The sequence below is a fragment of the Nannospalax galili genome, unplaced genomic scaffold (assembly GCF_000622305.1).
Source record: "Nannospalax galili isolate Female #2095 unplaced genomic scaffold, S.galili_v1.0 scaffold342, whole genome shotgun sequence".
NCBI classification, from domain to species: domain Eukaryota; kingdom Metazoa; phylum Chordata; class Mammalia; order Rodentia; family Spalacidae; genus Nannospalax; species Nannospalax galili.
The window spans coordinates 2,701,187-2,725,318 of NW_008349359.1; the positions used below are offsets into that span (position 1 = coordinate 2,701,187).

At 40.3% G+C, this 24,132-nt stretch overlaps 1 protein-coding gene across 1 annotated transcript in view; it reads right to left on the reverse strand.

Annotated features, from left to right (window-relative positions):
* Window positions 1-3,341: 3,341 nt before the first annotated feature.
* Window positions 3,342-24,132, reverse strand: part of Ubr1 (ubiquitin protein ligase E3 component n-recognin 1) — a gene marked incomplete in the record, with an annotated part of 168,776 nt that continues 147,985 nt past the window's right edge. Inside the window, 6 exon segments of the mRNA XM_008846839.3 lie at window positions 3,342-5,517; window positions 7,941-8,042; window positions 10,513-10,683; window positions 16,525-16,602; window positions 18,948-19,004; window positions 21,949-22,057. Coding sequence (XP_008845061.1) covers window positions 5,376-5,517; window positions 7,941-8,042; window positions 10,513-10,683; window positions 16,525-16,602; window positions 18,948-19,004; window positions 21,949-22,057 — 659 coding nt within the window.

Consider the following 24,132-nt stretch of genomic DNA (forward strand, 5'->3'; position numbering starts at 1 on the left):
TTTACTTTTGCAAAAGGGCATGTTGTGCAGTCAGTTTCAACAAGCACACCTGACCTGGAAGCTTGATGGGTTTTAGCCCTAATGCAAGAATACTATGTGGTGTCTACCTGCTGAGCCATCTCACAGGCCCCCTGCATGTTCCATTAAAGGTGAAATAAGCAACGTGCACTTGGGTCTTGCTTATTTTATCACTAGGTGTCTTGTAATTATAAAACTCAATCTATGTCAAGTTAGCTATTGATAGGTGAGGTCATACTACAGCTATTTAAAATTTTTTTTAATTTTTACCTGTGTTTGCATGTATACTACCTGTGTGCCTGGTACCTTCAGAGACCAGAAGAGATCTCTAGAACTGGAGTTAGGGACAATTGTTAGCTGCCATGTGGGTGCTAGGAACTGAACTCCAGTCCTCTGCAAGATGAGCCAACTCTCCAGTCCAGTTGCTATAGCTATGTAACTTCTTACTATAGCTATTATATAACTTATTTTTTAGTTTTTAGTTTTCTCCTGTTTTTCTTTATGGCTGAGTGTTTTACTCCAATCATGTTTTGATTCCTTGTTTATTTTCTGTTTATCTACTATAAGTTTTTGCTTTGTGGTTAGCATGAGGCTTACAACACCCCCCCACAACTTTTGATTATGGCAAGCTGTTTTGAAATGATAATAACATGAGAAAAAATAAACTAAAACAAAAACAAACCCTACACTTCATTGTTTCTCACATTCTGGTTAAAAATTTCTTTTGATCCATTTTTACATTTTAGTTGTTAGCCTTAGCCTTTAATGGCTGTGCTATCCCTCCAACCCTGATCCATTTTCATGTATATAAATTTTATGTGCTTTGCCTGCATGTAAGTGCACTATATACATGCAATGCCTGTGGAGGCCAGAAGAGGGTGTTGGAGCCCCTGGAACTGGAGTTCCTGATGGTTGTTAGCCACCATGTGTGTTCTGGGAACCAAATCTAGGTCTTCTGCAAAAGTAGCCAGTGCTCTTAACTGCTTAGCCATCTCTCCAGCCCCACATTCTGAATTAAAATTAAAAAATTTTATTTTGTATGAGTGTTTTGCCTGCATGCATGTAAGTACATTGATGTCATGAGGTCAGAAGAGGGCGTTGGATCCCCTGGAACTGGAGTTCCTGAGTTCCTGATGGTTGTTAGCTGCCATGTGGATGCTGGAAACTGAACCCAGGTTCTTTTAAGAGCAGCCGTGCTCTCAACTGCTGAGTCATCTCTCCAGCCCCATATTCTGAGTTTTTAATGCTTCATTTTGTATCTTTCTATATTACCTATCTGTGATGATTAATATCAATTGTCAAAAAGTGATGAGATCTAGAATCACCTGGGATATGAACCTCTGGGAATGGTTGTAGGGGATTATCTTGATTATGTAGAGGTGAGAAGACACACCTTCTTGCGTAGCATCATTCCTTGGGCTGAGATCCTGGCCTGTATAAAAAGGAGAAAGTGGGCTGGGCACAGAATTGGTTGCCCCCTGCCTCCTGTGGATGCAAAACTCCTGCTGGCTCAACTTCCCTATATACTGAACTATACCTGGAGCAGAAAGAAAGCCTTAAGTTGCTTTTATCACAGCAACAGAAAAGATGTTATCTCTTGATATGTTAGTGCAGTTATTTTCTTTACTGAAATACGGCAATGTTGCTTAGGCTGATCCCCAAACTTCTAAGCTCAAGCAATCCTCCTGAGTAGATGGGACTGCCAGGCATGAAACACTCACTGTTCCTGGCATGTGCTTTTTAGAAAAATAATCTTCAGGGGCTGGAGAGATGGCTCAGTGGTTAAGAACACTGGTTGTTCTTCCAGGTTCAAATCCCAGCACCCACATGGCAGCTAACAGCTATTCATAACTCCAGTCCCAGGGGATTCAACAGCCTCTTCTGACCTCTGCGGGTATTGCACAACACAGGTGCACTTAGCTACATGGAGGCAATACACGCATACACATAAAATAAAAAATATATATATAAAATTAAAAAAAATCTTCATACTAGAAAATAATGGTTGATATACCACACTTACAATATTAGAATATTCTGAATTTATCTGTATAGTTACTCTGGCTAGTGAGTCAATACCTTTTTCTTTTTGGTGGTGCTGGGGATCAAACCCAGGGTCTTGTGCATACTAGGCAAGTGGTCTATCCTGAACTATATTCTCATCCCTAATTCTCATCCCTAATGTCTTTATTTGAAGAATTCTCTTTGGCATTTCTTGTAGGGCAGTTTTGGTGGAGATATACTCTCTAGGCTTTTGTTTGGAAATGCCTTTCTCTTTTATTTCTGGAGGACAGCTTTGCTGAATACTATTCTTGGCTGGCAGTTTTCTTCCTTCAGTGCTGTGAAAATCTCACACCATTTTTTGGCTTGCAAGATTTCTGTTGAGAAGTCTGCCATCAGGTGAACAGAGACACTTCTATGTGTTGTTTCTCTTCTCTTTCAGCTTTGTTCATTTTTATACCTCCAAAAGCTTGATTACAATAATGGGGTAAGCTTGGTTGAATTAAAACCTGGTAACCTCTGAACATTTGTTTTTGTGCTATGTTATAAAATATCCTTAATGTATTCATGTATCACTAAATAAAAATAAGGTATGTACACCTCTATACATATATATCTGGGGATGGAATGTAGAGTCAAATGTTTGGAGACTCATTGACCCTAAAAATCTGTGTCTTGAAAAAATTTAAGCTGGGTATAGTGGCATGTGCCTATAATCTCAGCACTTTGGACACAGAAGTAGGAGGATCAGGAGTTTGAGCCCAGCTTGAGCTACATGAGACCCTTGCCTCAAAAAATACCAAGAAAAAAATGTGGCTGGGCTGACAAAGATAATGTTTAACTATTCCTTTCTAGGTACAAATTTTTATACTTCAAACCCAAATCCCCAAACATGAGAAGTCCCTTTTTTTCTTTTAAATATACACATATATTTTATTTCAAAAAGCACAAGAACATATACAAGTTTTTTTAATTTACATTTTGCAATAAAAGATATCAATATATGCATCATTTGTATAACTTCATCATGAGTGGAATTTGAATCAGTGGTATAAACATGTTGCAGTCACTAAATATAGATCATCATCACAGTGAACCAAAATGCATAGTTGTTATGAAATGACAAATGACCACTAAAAGGTGAACTCACAGCCCGTATACTAGCATAATAAATTAATTATACAGTATAATTTTTCTTTACTGTATCATTAAAGTTCTTGCCAGCCCCTCACCAAATATTAGAAAACACAGACTTGGGAGTCGTCCTACTAAACCAGTTCTTTCACATGCTACATTGAATAAAGTGACCTGGTTGTTTTAAGTAAACTTCATAAGCAAAATTAAATTGTTTGCAGTGATGAAGGGAAATCACTAGGACATATGAATATCACCAGAGATCCCTCGGGCTGGGGCTGCACTGAGGCATGCAGGGAATAAAACCTCATGTCTGCAGGGCAGAAACCTCAGTCTCAGCAAGCACAACTCAATTAGGAAATAGGTTCTTTGGCAGTAAAGACCAGCTGGCCAGTGTCAGCTAGTCCTCTGGCAGCTTGATAGCTTAGTTCCAGGATTTATGGATTGAATAGAAAAAAGAAAAAAAATAGTCAATTTATTCTTGCTAAATGGGGGCCAGATAACTAAGGCAGAAATAAGCCCCTTCTGATGCCTATTCTAGCCAAGACTTCCAGGCCACTGACATTATATAAAAATAAAGGGCAGTGTCCAAATCACTTACTTAATCATACCAGCAAATCATACTGAATACTGAATTTTATGATCTTCATCTGTCATAATTGTTGCAAATAGTTACATCTATTTCCTGATACCTTCTGAACAGTAATTATCCAAGTAGGAACTCATGATCATGCTTCTGATACCTGTTCACACCAAGCTCTTACTGCAAAACCCACTTTTCCTTACATAAAAATACCAACAAATCTAGCTCCCAAAGGGTATCAGTGATCACTTAGCAAATGTATTTTTATTTGCTTGCTTTTACTGAACAAAAGGTAGGAAAACATTTGTACATACACATGGTAGCAATAGCCACGGGCAAAATAAAGTACACTCTTTGAATGCATCTTTCAACTGCTAATATTTACCCAAAACAACAGAAGCCAAAATCAGTTTCAATTAATGTTCTGTCTGCTGTTAATTCACAAGTTCTTGATATAAAAAGTTAAAGTCAAGACCCAGAAGTTTATGAACAGACTCAAGGGAGTTGTATTATTTATAAACAAGATGGCTTAACTACACCATGTTCTAACAGGACTGACTTGATTACATGGCTTTTTTTGGTCATTTCTATCAGTCGTTTCTATCAATCATAAGACCAGAGTTTATGAAAAGGTTACACATAGATAACAATTTAAGGATGTCTTTTAGAAGTCATAGAAGGTTCAAACTGGCTTAAATATTATGGTTGTAATTTCAGTTTTTATGCCCATTCATTGGGGGAATTTTTCTAATCCTCATTCTACAAATAGCTTACATCAGAACAGCAACAGGTTTCTGAGAGCCATATAGGATGGTACTACAATCAAGAGATAAGAGATCTTAGTACAGAAACCTGCCTTTAGAACAGGTAACTTGCAAGGCCACAAAGCCATCTGCCGTCAGAGGTAAGGATGAGAGGCTCTTGGTACCAAGAATGCATACTGAACACCTCTCCTAATTCTTCTTGTGGTCCACAGTGGGAGCAGAGCTCTCACTCTGTCCATATGGAGATTTAGACCAGTTTCTGGCTAAAGTTATAGGTGGTACAATAAAGATATTTTCTTGCAGGAGAAAATCATTTATGTTCTTGAAATATTTTTCAGTTGGAAGATACTGTATGGCTTCTGCAGCTCCTCTTAAACTGCAAAATCCAAACCAAACCAAATCCAAACCACCACAGATTATCAGAACCTTGCCAGTAATCTAATACAAGCTAAATTACACTTGGGAAAACACCAAATATAAAAGTGTAGAGCTGTTAACCAGATGTAGAAATGCCCATGACTGCTTGATATGACTCCATTTTCCAGGGTGACATGAAATGAAATGAACTAGAATACTTCATGAAGGGGAGTGGGCTTTCTGGAAATATCAGCAGAATAGACACTTGGGTGAACAAGCATTTCTTTAGTGTTCTAGAATATAACACAGATTAATCTATGTCCTTTTTTCCCTTGAAGCTTATGTTTGCTAACTGAAAGCAATATTCCATTAAGGAATATTTTATTAATGTACATGAATATGGACATGGAACAAAAGACCCTCCAAATACTTCCCCAGCCCTCAGAAAGTTCTCTGGCATTTTAGGTTAGTCTTTATTATCGATGTCATTCATGATTGTCTGGAGGCAGAGTTGGAGCTCATAGTAACTGCCAGTTGAAGCCAAATAACATCTGATTTGTTTCCTGGCTCCTAGCAATCTCCTCTATAATGCAGTGTTGTTGCCAGACCAAATGCAGCTTCCGATACCGCTCCCGAGACAAGTGAAGCGGGTTGCCCCTCCTTCAGGAAAGAAAATAACCATATGTAAGTTGGAATCAAGTAACAGTTACATCTTTATAGTCTAAGTAAGCCTGCACTCTTGAGATGTTCCTGCAGCTAGGCACAATCACCAGGACAGGTCTTTTAAAAGGAAATCTCTTCACCATTGATTACTAAGAACTTGACATTTTACTTAGTTAAATGAAGCGGAAATTTACTGCTTGATTATTCAGAAATTAGGTCAAATACACAATGGACACAATGAGACCTGTTTAAATAGCCACCAATGTTTCTAACTTGAAGCAGCTCTATTCTTTTCTGGGTAGTTAGCCTGAATAGGGTCCTAATGGCTTTCTATTCTTTGCATAGTAGAGGTTAGGTATAAGGTATAACACCAAGCCCTTAAATTATATTCTGCTACTCAGAAATACTGTTTTGTACCTATCCGTATGATTCAATTTGCTGATATTTAGCCAACATTTTTTATTTTTTTTAGATGGGGAAGGCATGTCATGCTACATTATCCAGGCTTTGAACTGCAAGACTCAAGTGACTTTTCCGCTTCCTCCTCCTGAGTAGCTGGGACTATCATAGATTATACCTGGCTTAGTGAATATTTAAGTAAAATAACTACTTTTCTATTCCAGGGTTAGTGAATATTTAAGTAAAATAACTACTTTTCTATTCCAGTTTAAGAGGAACTGCATTGTGTACCAGCTAATCCACAATGCCTAAGGCCTGCCTGTTCAGTGCTGTGAGGGAAATCACGGGCATCTAATCTTCCTGCAGTACCAAGTGTCTCACTCAGCTCCTGTTAGTGTCCATACTGTTTATCTTTACAATGTAAGATTATCTTGAGTTTTTTTTTTTTTTTTTTCCTGAGATAGTCTCCCTATTGCCCCAGCTGGCCTGGAACTCACTATGCAGACCAGGCTGGCCTTGATCTCACAGAGATCCTCCTGCCTCTGCTCCTGAGTGTTGGGATTAAAGGCCTGCACAATGCCTGGCATTAACTACTTTTACCACTCAGTATTTTCCCCTATAAACTTAAAGACAGGTCAGATGCTTTAATTGAAAAAGAAAAAAAAAAAACAACAAAAACCTAAAATGTTTGGGAGCTAAAGATAACAAAGTACTTGCCATACAAACATCAGAACCTGAGTTTAAGCCTTAGCACTGACATAAAAAGTTGGGTGTGATGTGTGACTGTAATCCCACTGCTGATAAAGACAACATCCCTGGTGCTCACTGGCCAGCCAACCTAGCATAATCAGTGAGGTCCCAGTGAAAGACCTGGTCTCAAAAAACAAAAAGCAGAGCAAGTAAGATGGCTCAGTGGGCAAAAGCAGCTTGCTGTGCAAACCTGATGGCATGAACTCAGTTCCTAGAGCCACAGGGAAGAAGAGAAAGAACTCCATGGGGTTGTCCTCTGAATTCCACACATAGACCTTGGCATGCCTGCTCCTCCTCACATACATAATAAGAAATAAACATTTAAACAAGCTGGGCGTGGTAGTACACACTTTTAATCTCAGCACTTGGGAAGCAGAGGCAGGTGGATCCCTGTGAGATGAGCTCCAGGCCAGCTAGGGTTATAGGGAGACCCTGTCTCAAAAGACCAAAATAAAAACAAAAACAAGCAAGGAAACAAACAAAAACAATGTGGATGGTTGGTGAGGAACAACACCTCTGAGGTTTTCCTTTGGTCTACACACACACACACACACACACACACACACACACACACACACCCCATACCTCTACATGCCCATGCCCACACATGCCCACACAGATACACAGACACACAAAATAAAAATGTTTTGTTTTTCTCTTTTGCAATAGGGTCTCGCTAGCCCAGGCTGGCTTTGAACTCATGATCAGCTTCCTGAGTGCTGGGATTATAGGCATGTGCTTCCAAACTAGGCTTCTTAATTTTATGTTTTCTGGACCTCTGTAAAAGTGGTCTTACCTCCTTTTATCAGCCACGAGTAGGAACCAGGGAGGGTCAAAAAAAAAAAAACCTCAGTATTATAAGTATTCTGTTAATGTGCAAAAGCAAAGACAGTGAATGCAAAAAGCACAAGACAATGGAATAATGCACGCCCACTTTAGCCCAGTGCAATCACAGATTTCTTTTACATATCAATGTTCTAAGTAATTCTGAAGAAGGTTGGTAAAAATAATAGGACATTTAATCATTAGAGATAATGACTTTAAGATCGTTGGAGATGTATTACTTTCAAATTCTGAGACGCAATGCCACTAAAATTAGTTATATTCAGTATGGCATCACGTTTACTATTTTAAATTTATAGTCATTTAAAAATATCTCTCAATATCTAGCATTAACTGTTCTGTTTCAAGAACTGTTATCATCCACATACAGTAATGTGAATAAAATAAAAGACAATTGATCAAAATCTTCCTATTAAAGAAAATCTTACTTTAGCCCAGGGTCAGTTTCTCCATATTCATCTAAGTAAGGGGCTGGATAGACACAGCCTCTGGCTTTTCCTTCTACCAGGACCACTCTGCATTCTCTGATTCTGAAGAACAAAAGAAACAGCAGGAAACACTATTAGATACATATATGCAAATGATAGATACTTCATCAAGGTAAACCTAGAGAAAATACATGGCCAGTATCTATTAAAATTCAACATAAAGGCAAAACACACAGAGATGAATCGACTAGGCTAAGTTTTGTCTAAGTAAAAGAGAACAAACATTGCTGCTTTTTCCTGAAGGACTGGAGAAGGAGCAGAAGATCTAGGGAAATAAGAGCCCAGTGATCCTGCCTGAATACAGTGAAGAAGCCACAGCACCCTGGAAAACTGGCTGAGGCTATCCTGCTAGCGCCTAACTTCCAATCTAGATGGGAGAGAGCTTAGTGGAAGAACAGAATATCTAATAACCACAGACTAGTCACAATGTCAACTAGGGAAATGTAAAGTCTTTTCTGGTGAGAGCCCACCTCCAATAGTACTTTGAAGACACTTGAGACTCTTACTGCACAGAAATGGCTAAGTACCATAATGAGGAATTAGAAAGTAAGCAGAAATTATAAAAATAAAATGTACAGTTGGGATAGGGAGTGGGCTTACTCCTGTGAGTTCTCTAGAAGAAAAAAGGTATTTAGAATTGGCTTCTAGGCCATTCCTCCTCCTCCCCCTCCCCCTCCCCCTCCTCTTCTTCTTCTTCTTCCTTCCTCTTTTTTTTTTTTTTTTGGTCTTTTTGAGACAGGGTCTCCCTGTAGCTCCAGTTGGCCTGGAACTCACTACGTAGACCAAGCTGTCCTTGAACTCTAGACCAGTCTTTCCTCTAGGTTCAAAAGATGCCATCAAGCAACAATAAATATTCCACAGTTAATAAAACATTTGGGCTTATATAAACAAAAACTGAATTTCACAGAAAAAGCACAGGTAGCTACTCTGAATTTTGTCTCAGGCAGTCTACATTCTTCTTTCATAAATATTTATTATTGTCCTACTCTCAATCTTTTTTGAAAACTAGAGGAAATGCTGAGCTGATAGAAAAAAATGAAGAAAATGAAAACATTCAAAAGACAACCCAGGGTCTGGGGAGATGGCTCAATGGGTAAAGCACTTGCCATGTAAACACGAGGACCTGAGTTTAGATCCCAGCACCCATATAAATGCTTACTGGGTGTGGTGGCCTACTCATAATCTTGGTGATCAGAAGGTAGAGACAGGGCAAGCTGGCCAGGTAGACTGGTCAAATTAGTGAGCTCTGGGCTCAAGTGAGAGACCTTGCCTCAATTATATAAAGTGGAGAATGATCAAGGAAGACACACAACATGAACTTCTGGCTTCCATGCACACATTCATGTATACCATACATACACAAACACACATACAGGGATCTAAAGTAACAATTTACATAGATGTTGTAAGTGTAAGTTTTAGGACTCCAAGTTTTTCTAATATATCTAAATACCATATCACACAGTAGTGAAGTCACTGATAATAAAGTCTATCTATATCATTTAAGATTTCTCTAAAAAGGGCTAGAGAGATGGCTGCTCTTACAGAGGACCCAGGTTCAGTTCCCAACACCCACATGGGGGCTAACTACTGTCCTTAACTCCAGTTCTAGGGGATCTAATGCTCCTTTCTTGCCTCTATGGGCATTACACGACATGAGTACACTTACATATATACAGGCGAAACATTTATGCACATAGAATAAAAACAAAAAAAATTTTTTTTTGGTCTTTTTGAGACAGGGTGCAAAACAAAAATTTAAAAAGTGCAAAACCAAAATTTTAAAAACTAAAAACAGGGCGGGGTGTGGTGACACATACCTTTAATCCCAGCACTCACCAGGCAGAGGCAGGAGGATCTCTGTGAGTTCAAGGCCAGCCTGATCTACTTAGGAGTCCCAGGCCAGGGCTACAGGGAGACCCTGCCTTAAAAAAATTTTTTTAATTAAAAAAAAAAAAAAAGCAAAAACAAAGATTTCTCAAAAAGAATGGAAATATGAACAGAATCCTACTTTAAAAAAAAAAAAATCTTTTGACACAGGGTCTCCCTGCAGCCTCAGCTGGCCTGGAACTCACTACTATGAAGATCAGGCTGGCCTTGAGCTCACAGAGATCTGCCTGCCTCTGCCTCACAAGTGTTGGTTGGTATTAATGGTGTGCCCTACCACCCCTGGCTTAGAATCCTATTTTTGAAACTACTAATTCTGTGATTTGCAAATGCAATTTTTATTTTTATTTTTTATTTTTTTTTGAGAAAAGGTCTTCCTATGGCCCCAGCTGGCCTGGAGCTCACTATGAAGACCATGCTGGACTCAATCTTGCCTCTGCCTCCTGAATGCTGGGATAAAAGGGGTGTGCTATCACATCTGGCTCTCAAATGCAATTTTATATGAATAATAGGTTTATACCTTAACTTGTGATCCCATTAACATCTTACTCCAGTATACTGGCATCTAGATTGGATAAATGTTCTGATCTAAGTTCCTTAGCAAGCTTCCAGATCACTTACTCACTTTAGGAAAATGCAGACTCCTGCTCCACAGTGAAGTGCGTGGAAAATGCAGGCTCCAACCTCTTCCCCATTCACAATCTCTTGGCAGCAAATGTTCTGAGAACATAGTATGGCCCCACAGAAAAGACAGAGGACAGGATGTTTTCGTTCATCATCTGCAGACCGTGGACACCTCAAAGGGAAGGAAACATTCGATGTGTTGGAAAAACAAGGAACAGACCATGTATTTACTTAGCAATGAAGCATGTTTTTTTCACTGCACTCTTTTCAGAATGCTACTAAAATACAAAGGAACATTTAATTACACGATTGCTCTTTTACATTACTCCTAAGCGGACTTAGAAAAATCTTGATTGAGCCATGCTTAGGCCTACATAGCCTTGGGGGAACCTTGCTCCAGGTGCCCAGTAAGCACAGCCTCCTGCATCAGGCCCACCTCACTGCCCACTGCTAGGGAATTCTGCTTCAGGAGCCCAACCTACAGGGCCTCCTATAACAAGTGAGGGACCCCAGCATCCCCTGCTAGGCCCATCTACGTCTGGGAATCTTCTGCACCAGATTGTGCTGCTCTCAACCTTGGTCAGGAAAGCTTCTTATTGCAGTAGATAATGATTACTGCAGAGACTCCTAACTGTTCAAAGTGTTGAGAATAAGTGGCTGAGATGGCTTCCCCTTTGATGGGGTATCTGTATCAACCTGCCCCCCCAGCTAAAATTCGGAGAACATCTTGAAGAGGGGCAGAAAGAATTTAAGAGTTCTGGGCATGGTGGTTCACACCTTTAGTCCCCACAGAAGCAGTCAGCAGGCGGGTCTCTGTGAGTCCAAGACCAGCCTGAACTACATAGTGAGTTCCAGGCCAGCTGGGGCTACAGGGAGCACCTATCTCAATGTGGGAGAGGAGGTGGAAGGAATGTAAGAATCGGAGGATGTGGAGTAGTGCTGTGAAATGCTGTCTTCTGGACCTAATATGGCCGCTACACACATGAATGCATAGCAGCTGCAGTTATCTATAGAAAACCTGCACAAGATCAAGTCAGAAATTCCAGCACGGAGGAGGGAGGGGCTATCCAGACCCCACCCCTAGTTGAGGAGCTAGATGGGAGGGGGCGTCTTTTCCTGAGAGAGGGTGGCCACTAGAAGACTGCCTATTCTCCACACCTATGCACATATGGGCAGCAGTAATTGGAACTTCGTTAAAATAAAAAGAAAGGAGGTTGGGAGGGAGAAGTGTTAGGGAAATCCTGGTAGGGATCGGAAGGGGGAGGGGAGGGGTAGATGTGACAAAAAAAATCCTAAACTCAATGACAGTACATAAGCACACTTTTAATTAATCCATAATTAAATATTTAGTCTCCTGAAAATATGTAAAATACTGATACTGAGCTCCATTTATAGAATATAGTCTTCACCTGACTTGACCAATGAACAGTTATCTCAGTCATAATGGTATGGTCAAGCTGTGTTTGTAATGTTGGAGGAGTATGATCTTGCAAACATGCAATTATTTTTTTTTTTGATCTTTTTGAAGCAGGGTCTCCCTGTGGCCCCAGCTGTCCTGGAACTCACTATGTAGACCAGGCTGGCCTTGAATTCAGAGCTCCGCCTGCCTCTGCTTCCTAAGTGCTGGGACTACAGGTGTGCACCACCATGCCTGGCTGTGCAATTGTTTTTTAAAAAATATTTTATTTTTATTTCATGTGTGTGAGTATATTGCCTGCATATATGTAAGTGCACCTGTGTCGTGCAGTGCCCATGGAGGTCAGAAGAGAGTGCTGGATTCCCCTGGAACTGGAATTACGGATGGTGGTTAGCCACGATGTGGGTGCTGGGAATCCAACCCGGGTCTCCTCGAAGAACAGCCACTGTTCTTAACTGCTGAGCCATCTCTCCAGCCCTGTAAATGTGCAACTGTTTAAAAATTGCATCATAGCCAGGCGTGGTGGCGCACACCTGTAGTCCCAGCACTTGGGAGGCAGAGGCAGGTGGATCTCTGTGAGTTCAAGGCCAGCCTGGTCTACATAGTGAGTTCCAGGCCAGCTGGGGCTGCAGGGAGACCCTGCCTCAAAAAAAAAAAAAACAAAAAACAAAACAAAAACAAAAAAAACAAAACTGCATCATAGAATAAGGGTTCAAACACAATCTCTACTCCATTTCTTTTGAATATTGAGATCTTCAGGGTTCAAACAAGAGTCTATAGCCTTTGGCTGGTGAAATCTCAGTAGTTCATCAAGTCTTAGGAAAAAGTGATGAGGTGACTTGCTCAGCAAGCAGTACTTTGAGATATGATCATTTTACATAATGGTATGCTGCAGCCTGGCCATAGAGTCCAATGCTCCTGCTATCTTTGCAATATACAGACATAATGGGAAACAAGCAGAGTCTTTATCTAGCATTTTAAATCCTCCCCCTGCCCCCACCAGGACAGAGCCAGCTAGGCAGGCCCACCTTGGAGTCAGAATAAACAGCATCAAAAAGAATCTCCTACAGGGAACCAGAGTTTGTTTTGCCCGTTTTGCAGACACTGGCCATAGGAAGAGGACTCTCTGTACAGAGGCATTCCATTCCTGCCTCCTGCAGGTGAGGGGACTATTTTCACCTTAGGGAATGCTCTAGCATATAATCATGGGCTTTAAGATAAAGCTCTGTCTCCTTTCACCTTTAAAGCAGAGTGGTTGAGTCCAAGTCACTAGCTATCCTATGGGTAGAGTGTCTGTGTACCTGAAGAACAGTAACAGTATGATTCTTCACCACTAGAGACAGTTTAGCCTTAACAGAAACTAGTGAGGACAATAAAACTAGAAGAAATCATAGGATTTAACTTCTTTCTTACTTGAAACCAGTCAGTGGTAACATTCAGGAGGTTCTTCACTGTGACTAACGACAAACACTCTTCTCAGATTTTCCTAAGAGCCAACAAGCTGACATTCTTTAACACTTAGCAAATAGCACCTCTCCACTGGGCTTCTGTGGTAGCACCACAGCCCTAAGATTAGGGGATCACTGAATTTAGAGCTATATGCAGTCTTTCAAAGTATCTAGCTAATGTGAAGGATGAGAGGTGAAATGACTCAGCATTCCTTTAGCTGGCTGACTATCAAGGAACCTAGAAGAAGGAGGCTAATTCTATCTGGAAAAAGAAGCAGAGGATTGGCTACTCAAGCGCCTGCTGGGACATTCAGATCCCATAGTTGCCTGGCTTGCCGCAGTCAAATACAGAGTGCATCAACAAAGTCTTAGATCTGCTGCTGAGATTCTTGTCATTGCATTATAAGTTACTGCTAGTTTCATGTCATCATATCAGTTTTATTTGCTTTAGGAGGTGATGTGATACCACCCAATAGTTCAGCATACATAGTGGCACCTACAGAAGTTCTGGGTGATTATTTCTAGGAGACAGCATACTGTGACTCAAATAGGAAATAACTACATTCCAATGCTTAACACAGATATGAATCCAATCCCTCCATTTAGTGACATTTCCTTGGTGATAACTGATTTTTTAAAAATTATAATTTAGGGCTGGAGAGAGGGCTCAGTGGTTAAGAACACTGGTTGTTGTTGCAGAAGACCCAGGTTTGTATCCCAGCACTCACATGGCAGCTAACAACTGTCCATAACACCAGTCCCAGGGGATCTGATAGCCTCTTCTGACCTCCGTGGGCATTGTACAACACAGGTGCACTTACCTACATGCAGGCAATACACACATACACATAAAATAAAAATAAATAAAATTGCCAGGCATGGTGGCGCACACCTTTAATCCCAGCATTTGGGAAGAAGAGTCAGGCAGATCTCTCAAGAGTTCGAGGCTAGCCTGGTCTACATAGTGAGTTCCAGGCCAACTGGGGCTACAGGGAGGCCCTGTCCCCCCCCCCCCAAAAAAAAAACCCATCAATAAATAAATAAATAAATAAATAAAAATAATTTAAATTAAAAAACATTTTATTCTATTCAAATTAAATTACATCATATAAAAGCAAGGTAAATAAAAACCATCTGGATTTTAATACATTACTATTATTCAGAATCACACATTTAAACATTTGCTTTTCTCTTATAAAAGTAATGGTAGGTCACATATGCTGTCATTGAGCACATTAAATTTTCCTTCTCATCAGTCTTTGTTATCAACTGGCCCTTTTCCCCCTTGAAATGATCAGTGAAATGGGAGGGGGGAAAAAACCAAAATGACAAAGTTTAAGAATCAGAGTTTTGGGGACTAGAGAAATGCCTTAGTGGTTAAGGGCACTGGCTGCTTTTGCAGAGGACCCAGGTTTGGTTCCCAACACCCACATGGTGGCTAACAATTACCTGTAACTCCAGTTCCAAGGGATTTGATGCCTCTTCTGGCCACTGTGGGCACTTCATGCATGAGTGCACTTGCACACATGGAGGCTGAACAGGTATACACATAAAAATAAAAAAGAAGCCAGGCACTCAGGAGGCAGAGCAGGAAGATCTCTGTGAGTTCAAGTCCAGCCTGGTCTACTTAGGGAGTTCTAGGCCAGCTGGGGCTTACAGGGAGACCCTGTCTCAAAAAGACCAAAAAATAAAAATAATAAAATTAAAAAAAAAAATCAGAGCTTTAGCAAGGTTTTGACTGTGGTGTAACAGGTTATCATGTCAAAAGAACCTAAATGGTTTTCTCTCTCTCTAGGACCCAGGCTTGAACCTGAGTCACCATGCTATTAACTGTTTTGTTGCTATTATGCCTGAAAAAAAAAAAAAAGTTCTGTGGCTTAAGAAAGGATTGAAGAGGTACATCACAGAAGGCGGTAGGACAGGAAGCTCCTGGTTTTCCTCTCTCTCATAAGGCAACTACTGAGTTGCAAAGAACCAGCTGAAGCAACTACTTTGGGAATCGCAGCATCTAGGGAGTGCAAAAAGAAGCTGGTAGATGTTGGCATTCTTTGTATGACTTCCATCTCTTATTCTGTAGCTCACACAGGAAGATATGAAGATGCAGTTTGTATTTCTGGTGTCTTTCTTGTGCCAGGACAGGCAATAGGAATTCTGTCCTCAAAAACTGGGATTGCATGTGTAGATTTATCTGTTAGTTCACTGAGGGGCTGGCAAAGATGTGAAGAAATAACATGTCTCACAAATTTGGTGGAACTGTAAATGACACAGCCACTGTAGAAAAGGGTTTAACACTGAAATGGTCAAACATATGTATGACATAGCAAATGACCTCAGTATATGCCCCAAAAAAATATGTTCATACAGTAACTTATAGAAGCATGTTCACAGTAACATTATTTATAATAGTCAAAAAGGGGGAAACAACTCCATCATAAATAAGTATAAATGTCTATCAGTGGATGAAGAAATAAACAACTGTGACCTATATATACAATGGAATACTAACTAAAACAGGAACAGACTATTGATACATGCTACAACTTGAATAAATCATGAAAACATGTTGCGTGGAAGTCAGGTGGAAAGTTATATATTGTGATTCTTCTCCTATGCTATATTGCCACAGGTAAATTCAGAGAGAGAAAGCAGATTATTAGTTACGAGGCAGTTGGAGACCAGGGGAGTCTGAAGTGATTAAGTGCTTCCAAAGCATTTGGAGTTGTGAAAGGTTTTGAATGTAGAGAGGTAGCAGTATAACCTGCAGCAGTTGTGGAACACTGTGAATAGTGAAGATTCACTAAACTGTATACTTTATCATGGTCTGAAAAAAGATCAACACTATTACAGAAGATGCTCAGTACTTTTTAAAAGCTTTTAAAAAAAAAAAAAGAAAACCATTATTTTGTGTGCGTGCATGCGTGTTTAGAGGTCAGAGGACAACTTGCAAGAGTGAGTTCTTTCCTTCTTCCTTGTGAGCCTCAGGGATCAAACTCAGGCTAGCCCCCTTACCTGCTGAACCATCTCACCAGACTCACCAGATCTCAGTGGTCATTGTTTATCATTGCTTAAAATGTTAAGTTAGTTATACACACAAACACACACACACACACACACACACACACACACACACACACACACACAGAGTTACCTAAAATGAGAAGCTTGATTTAGGAGACAGCTGTAGTCATCAGGAAGCTCTATCAAACTATTTCTTTTTCTAGGGTACCTAGAAACATATTTTAAAAGGCAGTTTTAAATACGAGTAACCAAGTTCACATTAAAAATTGAAGAAGGCTGCTGAGCGTGGTGCATTTCCTTATCTATAACTAGAGCTGACTATATTCCAACCATAGGCAGACCATTATTTAATGTTTTAAGGAAAAAGAGAAGAGAAATATTCAATGAACTCATCAATTAAGACTCAATGATTTAGGGTAGACCAAGAACTTTTTCCTTCTTTGGAACCACCTCATTTCAGTAAGGGTGATTCTTCAGAGTGAAACTAAGGTAACTGGAATGAGAGTAGGAACGGGGCGGGGCGGGGCGGGGGACGGACAATGATTTAAACATTTTAAAAATTTTATTTATTATTTTATGTGTATGAGTGTATTGCCTGCATGTATATAAGTGCACCCGTGTCATGCAATGTCTGCAGAGGTCGGAAGAGGGCATAGAATCCCCTGGAGCTTGAGTTATGGATGATTGTTAGCCACCATATGGGTGCTGGGAACTAAACCCAGGTCCTCTGCAAGAGCATCCAGTGCTCTTAACCCCTGAGCCATCTCTCCAGCCCAGACTCAATGATTTAAGAAACTAAAGTATCAAGGAAACTGCCAGAGCTCCTCAAGACTAAATGAGACTCTGAAGTGAAACTTACTACTTGATGCATGCTGGCAAGTGTTATCATCCAGTCCCATTATGCTAGAGGCAATAAATGATTGGCTTATATGTCCAGGGAAGATCTTCTGAATAACAGGGACTCTCTCCCTAAATATTACCAATTTACTTTTGATAATTCTTTTTTTTCAGCTAAAAATGATCTCTTCTAAGACAAACCCTGCTTCATTACGAATCTTCCCTTCATCAGGCTGGCCTCAAACTCTTGGCAATTCTCCTGTCTCAGCCTCCCAAGTGTTGAGATTACAGGTACAAACCACATGGCCAGCTTCCTCTTTATATTTCTTAAAATTTTGGGTTTTTAAAATTATTTTTAATCTTTAAAAATATTTTAATTAATTAATTAATTAATTAATTTTTGTCTTTTTGAGACAGGGTTTCCCTATAGGCCCAGCAGCTGTCCTGGAACTCACTATGTAGACCAGGCTGGCCTCAAACTCACAAAGATCCGCCTGCCAATCCCAAGTGCTGGGATTAAAGGCGTGTACCACCATGCCAGGCTATTTTTATTTTATTTTTTTATGTGTATGAGTGTATTGCCTACAACCATGTAAGTGCACCCACATCATGCAATGCCTGAGGAGGTCAGAAGAGGGCATCAGATGCCCTGGAACTGGAGTAACAAATGACTGTTTGCCACAATGTGAGTGCTATGAATCAAACCCAGATCCTCTGGAAGAGCAGCCAGGCACTAAGTTATCTCTCCAGTGCCTATTTTTATTTTTTTATGTGTTTGAATGTTTTCCCTGCATGTATGTAAGTGTACCATGTGCATGCAATATCCATGGAGGCCAGAAGAGGGCATAGTATCCTCTGAAACTGGAATTAAAGGTGGTTGTTAGCCACCGTGTGGGTGCTGGGAACCAAACCGAGTGTCCTCTGCAAGAACAGCAAGCTCTCTTAACCTTGGAGCCATCTCCTCAGCCCCTCTTTGTATTTCTTTAAGGCATTAATGGTATACATATCACTAAATTTTGTTATGTCTTGTTTTATGTATATAATTAAATTGAAAATTACTCATGACAAAGTCCGTATGTATGTGTTACCTCTTTTAAATTTCTCAGAGTATTTCAGTATGATGCTGGTGGGGAAATAGATGTATAAAAGGCACAAAATAAAATTTTAAAAAATTACATGAAATTACTAGACTAAAAATGGATACATATTATAAATTTTTCTTTTTCTCTGTACTTTGAGGTATGTCCAGCTAAGAAAAAGGTGAAGTTTTGGTGTTTCTTTTTGGTGAAGGGATGGGGGGCTAGTTTCTAAACAAGTATACAGGAAGGAAACGGGACTAGTCAATTCTATTTATATCTTTATTCTCAAAGTGGGGGAAACTAGTCTACTTAAGACACTGTAAATCAATACCCGCTGACTTCTGTGTGCCAGTTGCTCCCCACCACAACTTACTTTGCTTTTTGACAGGCATGTACTAGCTTAAGAAAGATTCTCTTAAGTATGGTTGGCGACCTCTGACAATTTAAGAAGGAAAGGGCAGTCATTACAAGAAAAAAAAAAAAACTGTAGGAAGAACCTGATGTCTGGCAAGGACCAAGAGACATACAGAAAGCAATGAACTATGAATGAAAGACAGACCAGAAAGCACAGCAAACCAACCAACCACTTAAACACAATGTGTAAACGGGGCAAAAAGGCTTAAGTAGCTAAACCAACCTGACCACAGCACTTTTCTGCTTCAAGCAGTTTAGTATGGCAGGATCTGCACACCACCTGTGAGGAGGGCCAAGAGAAAAAGCACATGAATTATTGCAGACTCAACACAATATTCTTCAATGAACCACTCTCTCTAATTCTATGTTCTCTTTCTGTTTAATTTTACAATGCCCCCCCTTCCCTCCCTCCCTCCTTCTTTCTTCCTTCTTTCCTTAGAACAGGGTAGAGGGAGGGAGAAGTGGTGTAAGGGCTGAGAAGCCAAGAAAAGAAGCAAGTCAGCCTTATACATTACTCCCCTGCTCTCAGGCTGCAGGAAAGAAGGAAACAGAATCATTAGCTCCAGGGATAGGATGCCATTGGGTAATGGACTCACAGTAGGCTTCTCTAATGGCAATTTGGACTACAGAAGAGCTAAAGACAGTACCGAAGATGCCTCACAAAACAGAGAGGTAATAGAAATGCTCTGGTTTCTTTCTTCTTCCTGATCTCTAATATCCTGCCAGGGCCTCCCACTGGCTAAACCTAGGCAGAAGCCACCTGATAAGGGAGACTGGAAAATATGGCCTGCAGGGCTCTTCTGTTTTAACAGAGCAGAGAAGGGATGAGGCAAGCAGGATCAGGAATGGCAGAAATGGCAGGAGCGTTCTATTTTAATGGTTTTTTAAAAAAATATTTTATTTATTATTTTTATACTTTTATGTGTATGCGTGTATTGCCTGCATGTAGGTAAGTGCACCTGTGTTGTACAATGCCCTCAGAGGACAGAAGAGGCTGTTGGATGCCCTGGAACTGGAGTTACAGACAGTTGTTAGCTGCCATGTGGGTGCTGGGATTCAAAACAGGGAACAGGGTCTTCTGCAAGAACATTCAGTGTTCTTAACCGCTGAGTCACCTCTCCAGCCCCTTTAATGTTTTTTTGGGTTTTTTTTTGGTCTGTTTTTTGTTTTTTGAGACAGGGTCTCCCTGTAGATCCTGCTGGCCTGGAACTCACTATGTAGACCAGGCTGGCCTCCATCCTCCTGTCTCTGCCTCCCAAATGCTGGGATTAAAGGCCTGTGCCACCACACCCAGCTTGAATTTTTTAAATATAACTAAACAAGAATAGCAAGTTCAAAATTTAACTATTCCAGGAATATAAAAATAAAGTTGTATAATCTATTGTGACTGTACTCAACATAAGGCATAATACTAATTTTTAAAAACAATTCATTTATGTATGTGTTTGTTTATTTTAGGACAGAGTCTTTCTAAGCCCCAGCTGGCCTGGACTTTGCTACATAGACCAGGCTGGTCTCAGTCTCACAGAAATTTGCCTGCCTCTGCCTTCAGAGTGCTGGGATTAAAGGTGTGTGTCACCATGCCTGGCTAAAAACAATTCAGTTTGACCATACTGGCGATCACAATGCCTACCATAACTTAGGAAGTAAAGCAAAATCCTGACACATAGAGCCTAGCAAACAATATGAACAGCAGGAAACAGAGGCTAGCATTTGCCCTAATTTTGACCTACCTGGACATGAAAAAGGAAAAAAAAAAAAAAATCACAGGAGAGGTAGATATGAGTAACACAGAATTGATTATAAAAATGGTGCAGGCAAAAATAGACTAAGGAAAGTAGAGGTCCTAGGAGGCTGACAGTAACCAGGGGACTAGTGTGTATCAGATGGTTAGAAAGTTTTTCTAGAAAAGATACATCTCTCTGTGGGAAAGCTCAGTGATCTATTTTTCATCTACCAAAGGACTATCTCCTCAGACACTCTCCTGAGATGTGTTCTACCACATTTTCTAGGGTTTTGGATAGAGTTCCAGTTTGGACATTTTTTTTTTCAAGACAGTGTTTCATGTTGTCCTGGACTAGACTCAAACTTGATACACAGTTGAGTATGACCTTGAACTTCTGACCCTCCTGCCTCCCAGAGTTCTGGGATTACAGGCTTACACTGTGCCACCATGCCTGGTTTATATGGTGCTGGGGATCAAACCCAGGACTTTGTGCATGCCAGGCCATAACTCTACAAACTGGGCTATACCACAAGCCCTAGTTTGGGTACTTCTGATTATTCAACTGTGATCATGTCTGCTAGCAACAGTTCCCTTCCCACTCCTTACCATGCTTTAAAATTGGAGTGAAGCTGGGCATGGTGGCACACGTCTTTAATCCCAGCACTTGGGAGGCAGAGGCAGGCGGATCTCTGTGAGTTTGAGGCCAGCCTGGTCTACATAGTGAGTTCCAGCCAGCTGGAGCTACAGGGAGACCTTTTCTCAAAAAGACCAAAAAAAAAAAAAAAAAAAAAAAAAAAAAAAAATTGGAGTGAAATACCAGCTGTCTAGGAGGGGCAGGCAGAAGTCCCCTCTGACCACAGTCTAGTCTTGGCCTCATTCCTCAAGTGTGTGAACAAAGAATCACCTGTGCTTCTGCTACACTTTCAATCAATGCTAATCTATCTGAAAGCTTAGTTAAAAACTGCAAGTAAAAATATTTCAACTCAAGAGGAAAGTGTGACGGTCAAACACTTGTAATTCTAGCACTTGGGAGGCATAGGCAGGAGAACCGGGAGTTCAGGACCATTCTCAGGTACACAGTCTCAGATGAACATGGGCTACATGAGACCGTGTCTCAAAAACAAAACAAAAATTTCAAATTCAGCACTAGGGAAAGCTGAGGAAGAATTTAGAGTTTGAGGCCAACCTGGGCTACCTAACAAAAGCCTGTCCCAAAATCTATCAAAAATATGAACTGGAGAGATGGCTCAGCAGTTAAGAACACTGGCTGCTCTGGCAGAAGACCAGGGTTTGGTTCCCAGTACCCACATGGCAACCAACAACTGTCTATAATCCAGTTACAGGGGATTTGACACCCTCTTCTGACCTCTGTAGGCATTGCAGGGCATGGGTACACTTATATACATGTAGGCAATACACTTATAAAATAATAAGCCATCAAAAATAAAAATTTCAAACTAGATAGAAACCCATCAGTGATATTTTACTCCCATAGTACCTCTGGAGTAAGGGTCTTACAGTATCCCAATATTCCTGGAAAAGCAGGAACAAATTTGTGGGTAAACATAGATAGCTACATAGTGCACTGTAGTCTCCTTCTGCAGAATCTGCAAGAGAATAACATACAGTTAATAAGCACATTATTCTGATCCACTCAAGACTGCACTTTCCTCATTGTTAACACTAATTTCTATGCTATTATATAGAGAGTACACTTTGTGCTCTATAAAGCAGTAGGTAGTAAATCCGAGTCACTTCTTGATCAGATGGTTCCTATGTCTAATCACATCATTTCACTCAGTATAGAATATAGTCTTTTTTTGTTTTTTTTTTTTTTTTTTTGCTGGTACTGGGGATAGAACCTGGGCCTGGTGACATACTCTACCACTGAGCTACAACCCCAGCAAACAGAGCCTTCATTGTGAAGTGCATATCCCTGGCTGCCTCCTGGATAAGCCATCCATGTGGCTTCCAGCCATCCTCACATCTTTGCTGTTCTCTGACTATGTCAAGCAACAACTTTGTACTTATTTTCCCTTTTTCTTAGGAACACCCTTCAATTATCTGTTCAGCTCAACTCCACACATGTAGCTGTGTTTGATGTCTTCCTGGAGAGAAGACCTCCTTGATTACCTGTCAAAGAGTTCTGACCCTGGCCTCAGCGCTCTACTCCCAACATCACTTTTACTTTTCTTTGTACTACTCATCATCTGGCATTATATCATGCATATTTATTTGTTTCTTTGCATTCTGTTCCATTCTAACAAAAGAAAACACTACATCCTGTGGCAGCTACTAGATAAATACATGATTCTTTTATGTATGCATAAGCAACGGATCTGTACTGGCAATTACTTAGGGAGTGGCATCCTATTTTATATAGAACCTAGACAAAGCTTGATCAGACATATCCTATTGAACTGAGTTCCATAAAGAGGTTGACAGATATAGTAGAGATGACCTTGTAAGTTCATTCTCAAAGGACAAATGAAGAGTCTCTGAATAATTTTGGCCCCTCTTCCAAAATCAAATAGATATTCTGCTTCTCAGTGGTAGAAGATCATAAGGAAGCCTTCTCTACTTTGGTTTAGATTTTGAATAAATGAAAAAGAAAGTGATGCTGTTACTTAAATATATGCGGTTTTGGTTGTTTAGAAGGCCTTTCTGAGCAGTATTTTAATTATTTTTTAAAAAAAATTTATTTATTTATTTATTTATTTATTTATTTTTGGTCTTTTTTGAGACAGGGTCTCCCTATAGCCACAGTTGGCCTGGATTCCCTATGGAGACCAGGCTGGCCTCAAACTCACAGAGATTCACCTGCCTCTGCCTCCCGAGTGCTGGTATTAAAGGTGTGCGCCACCATGCCCTGCTTATTTATTATTTTTTATGTGTATGTGTGTATTGTCTGAGTGTAGGTAAGTGCACCCATGTTGTGCAATGCCCGCGGAGGACAGAAGAGGCTGTCAGGTCCCCTGGAACTGGAATTAGGAAAGTTGTTAGCTGCCATGTGGGTGCTGGGATTCGAATCCGGGTCTTCTGTAGGAACAACCAGTGTTCTTAACTGCTGAGCCATCTTTCCAGCCCCTTAATTCTTAAATATAATCTTATGTTCAAAGTTCAAATATCACAGTAAAAATAATTGTCTTTTTTTCCATAAAGGTAACAAATGTGTCTAATTTTCTTTATATCCTATCAGTTATGTTTTGCATAAAGGTATTTAAAGAAATTCATGTGTGCATGTATGTATGTATATATGGGGGGCACTGCGTGCCATGCATTTGTGTAGAAATCAGAGGACAACTTTTGGGAGCTGGTTCCTTCCTTCCATTTTGTTGAGGCAGGGTCTCTCTTGTTTCTGCTGCTATGCTCTGAACTCTAGGCTAGCTGGCTTACAAGCTTCCAGGCGATTCTCCTGTTTCTGCCTCTGTGGAGAACAGGAGCGCTGAGATTACAGATGTATATCGTGGTATCTGGCTATTAAACATTCATTTATTTATTACATTTATTTATTGCCATGGTGTATGTGTACATTGTCAGAGGACAACTTGCAGGAGATGATTCTCTCCTTCTACCATGTGGGTTCTATGGATCAACCTCAGGTTGTCAGGCTTGGTGGAAGGAACCCTTATCCAATGAACTGCCTCAACAGTTTGCATCCAGCTTTTTTTTTTTTTAATAT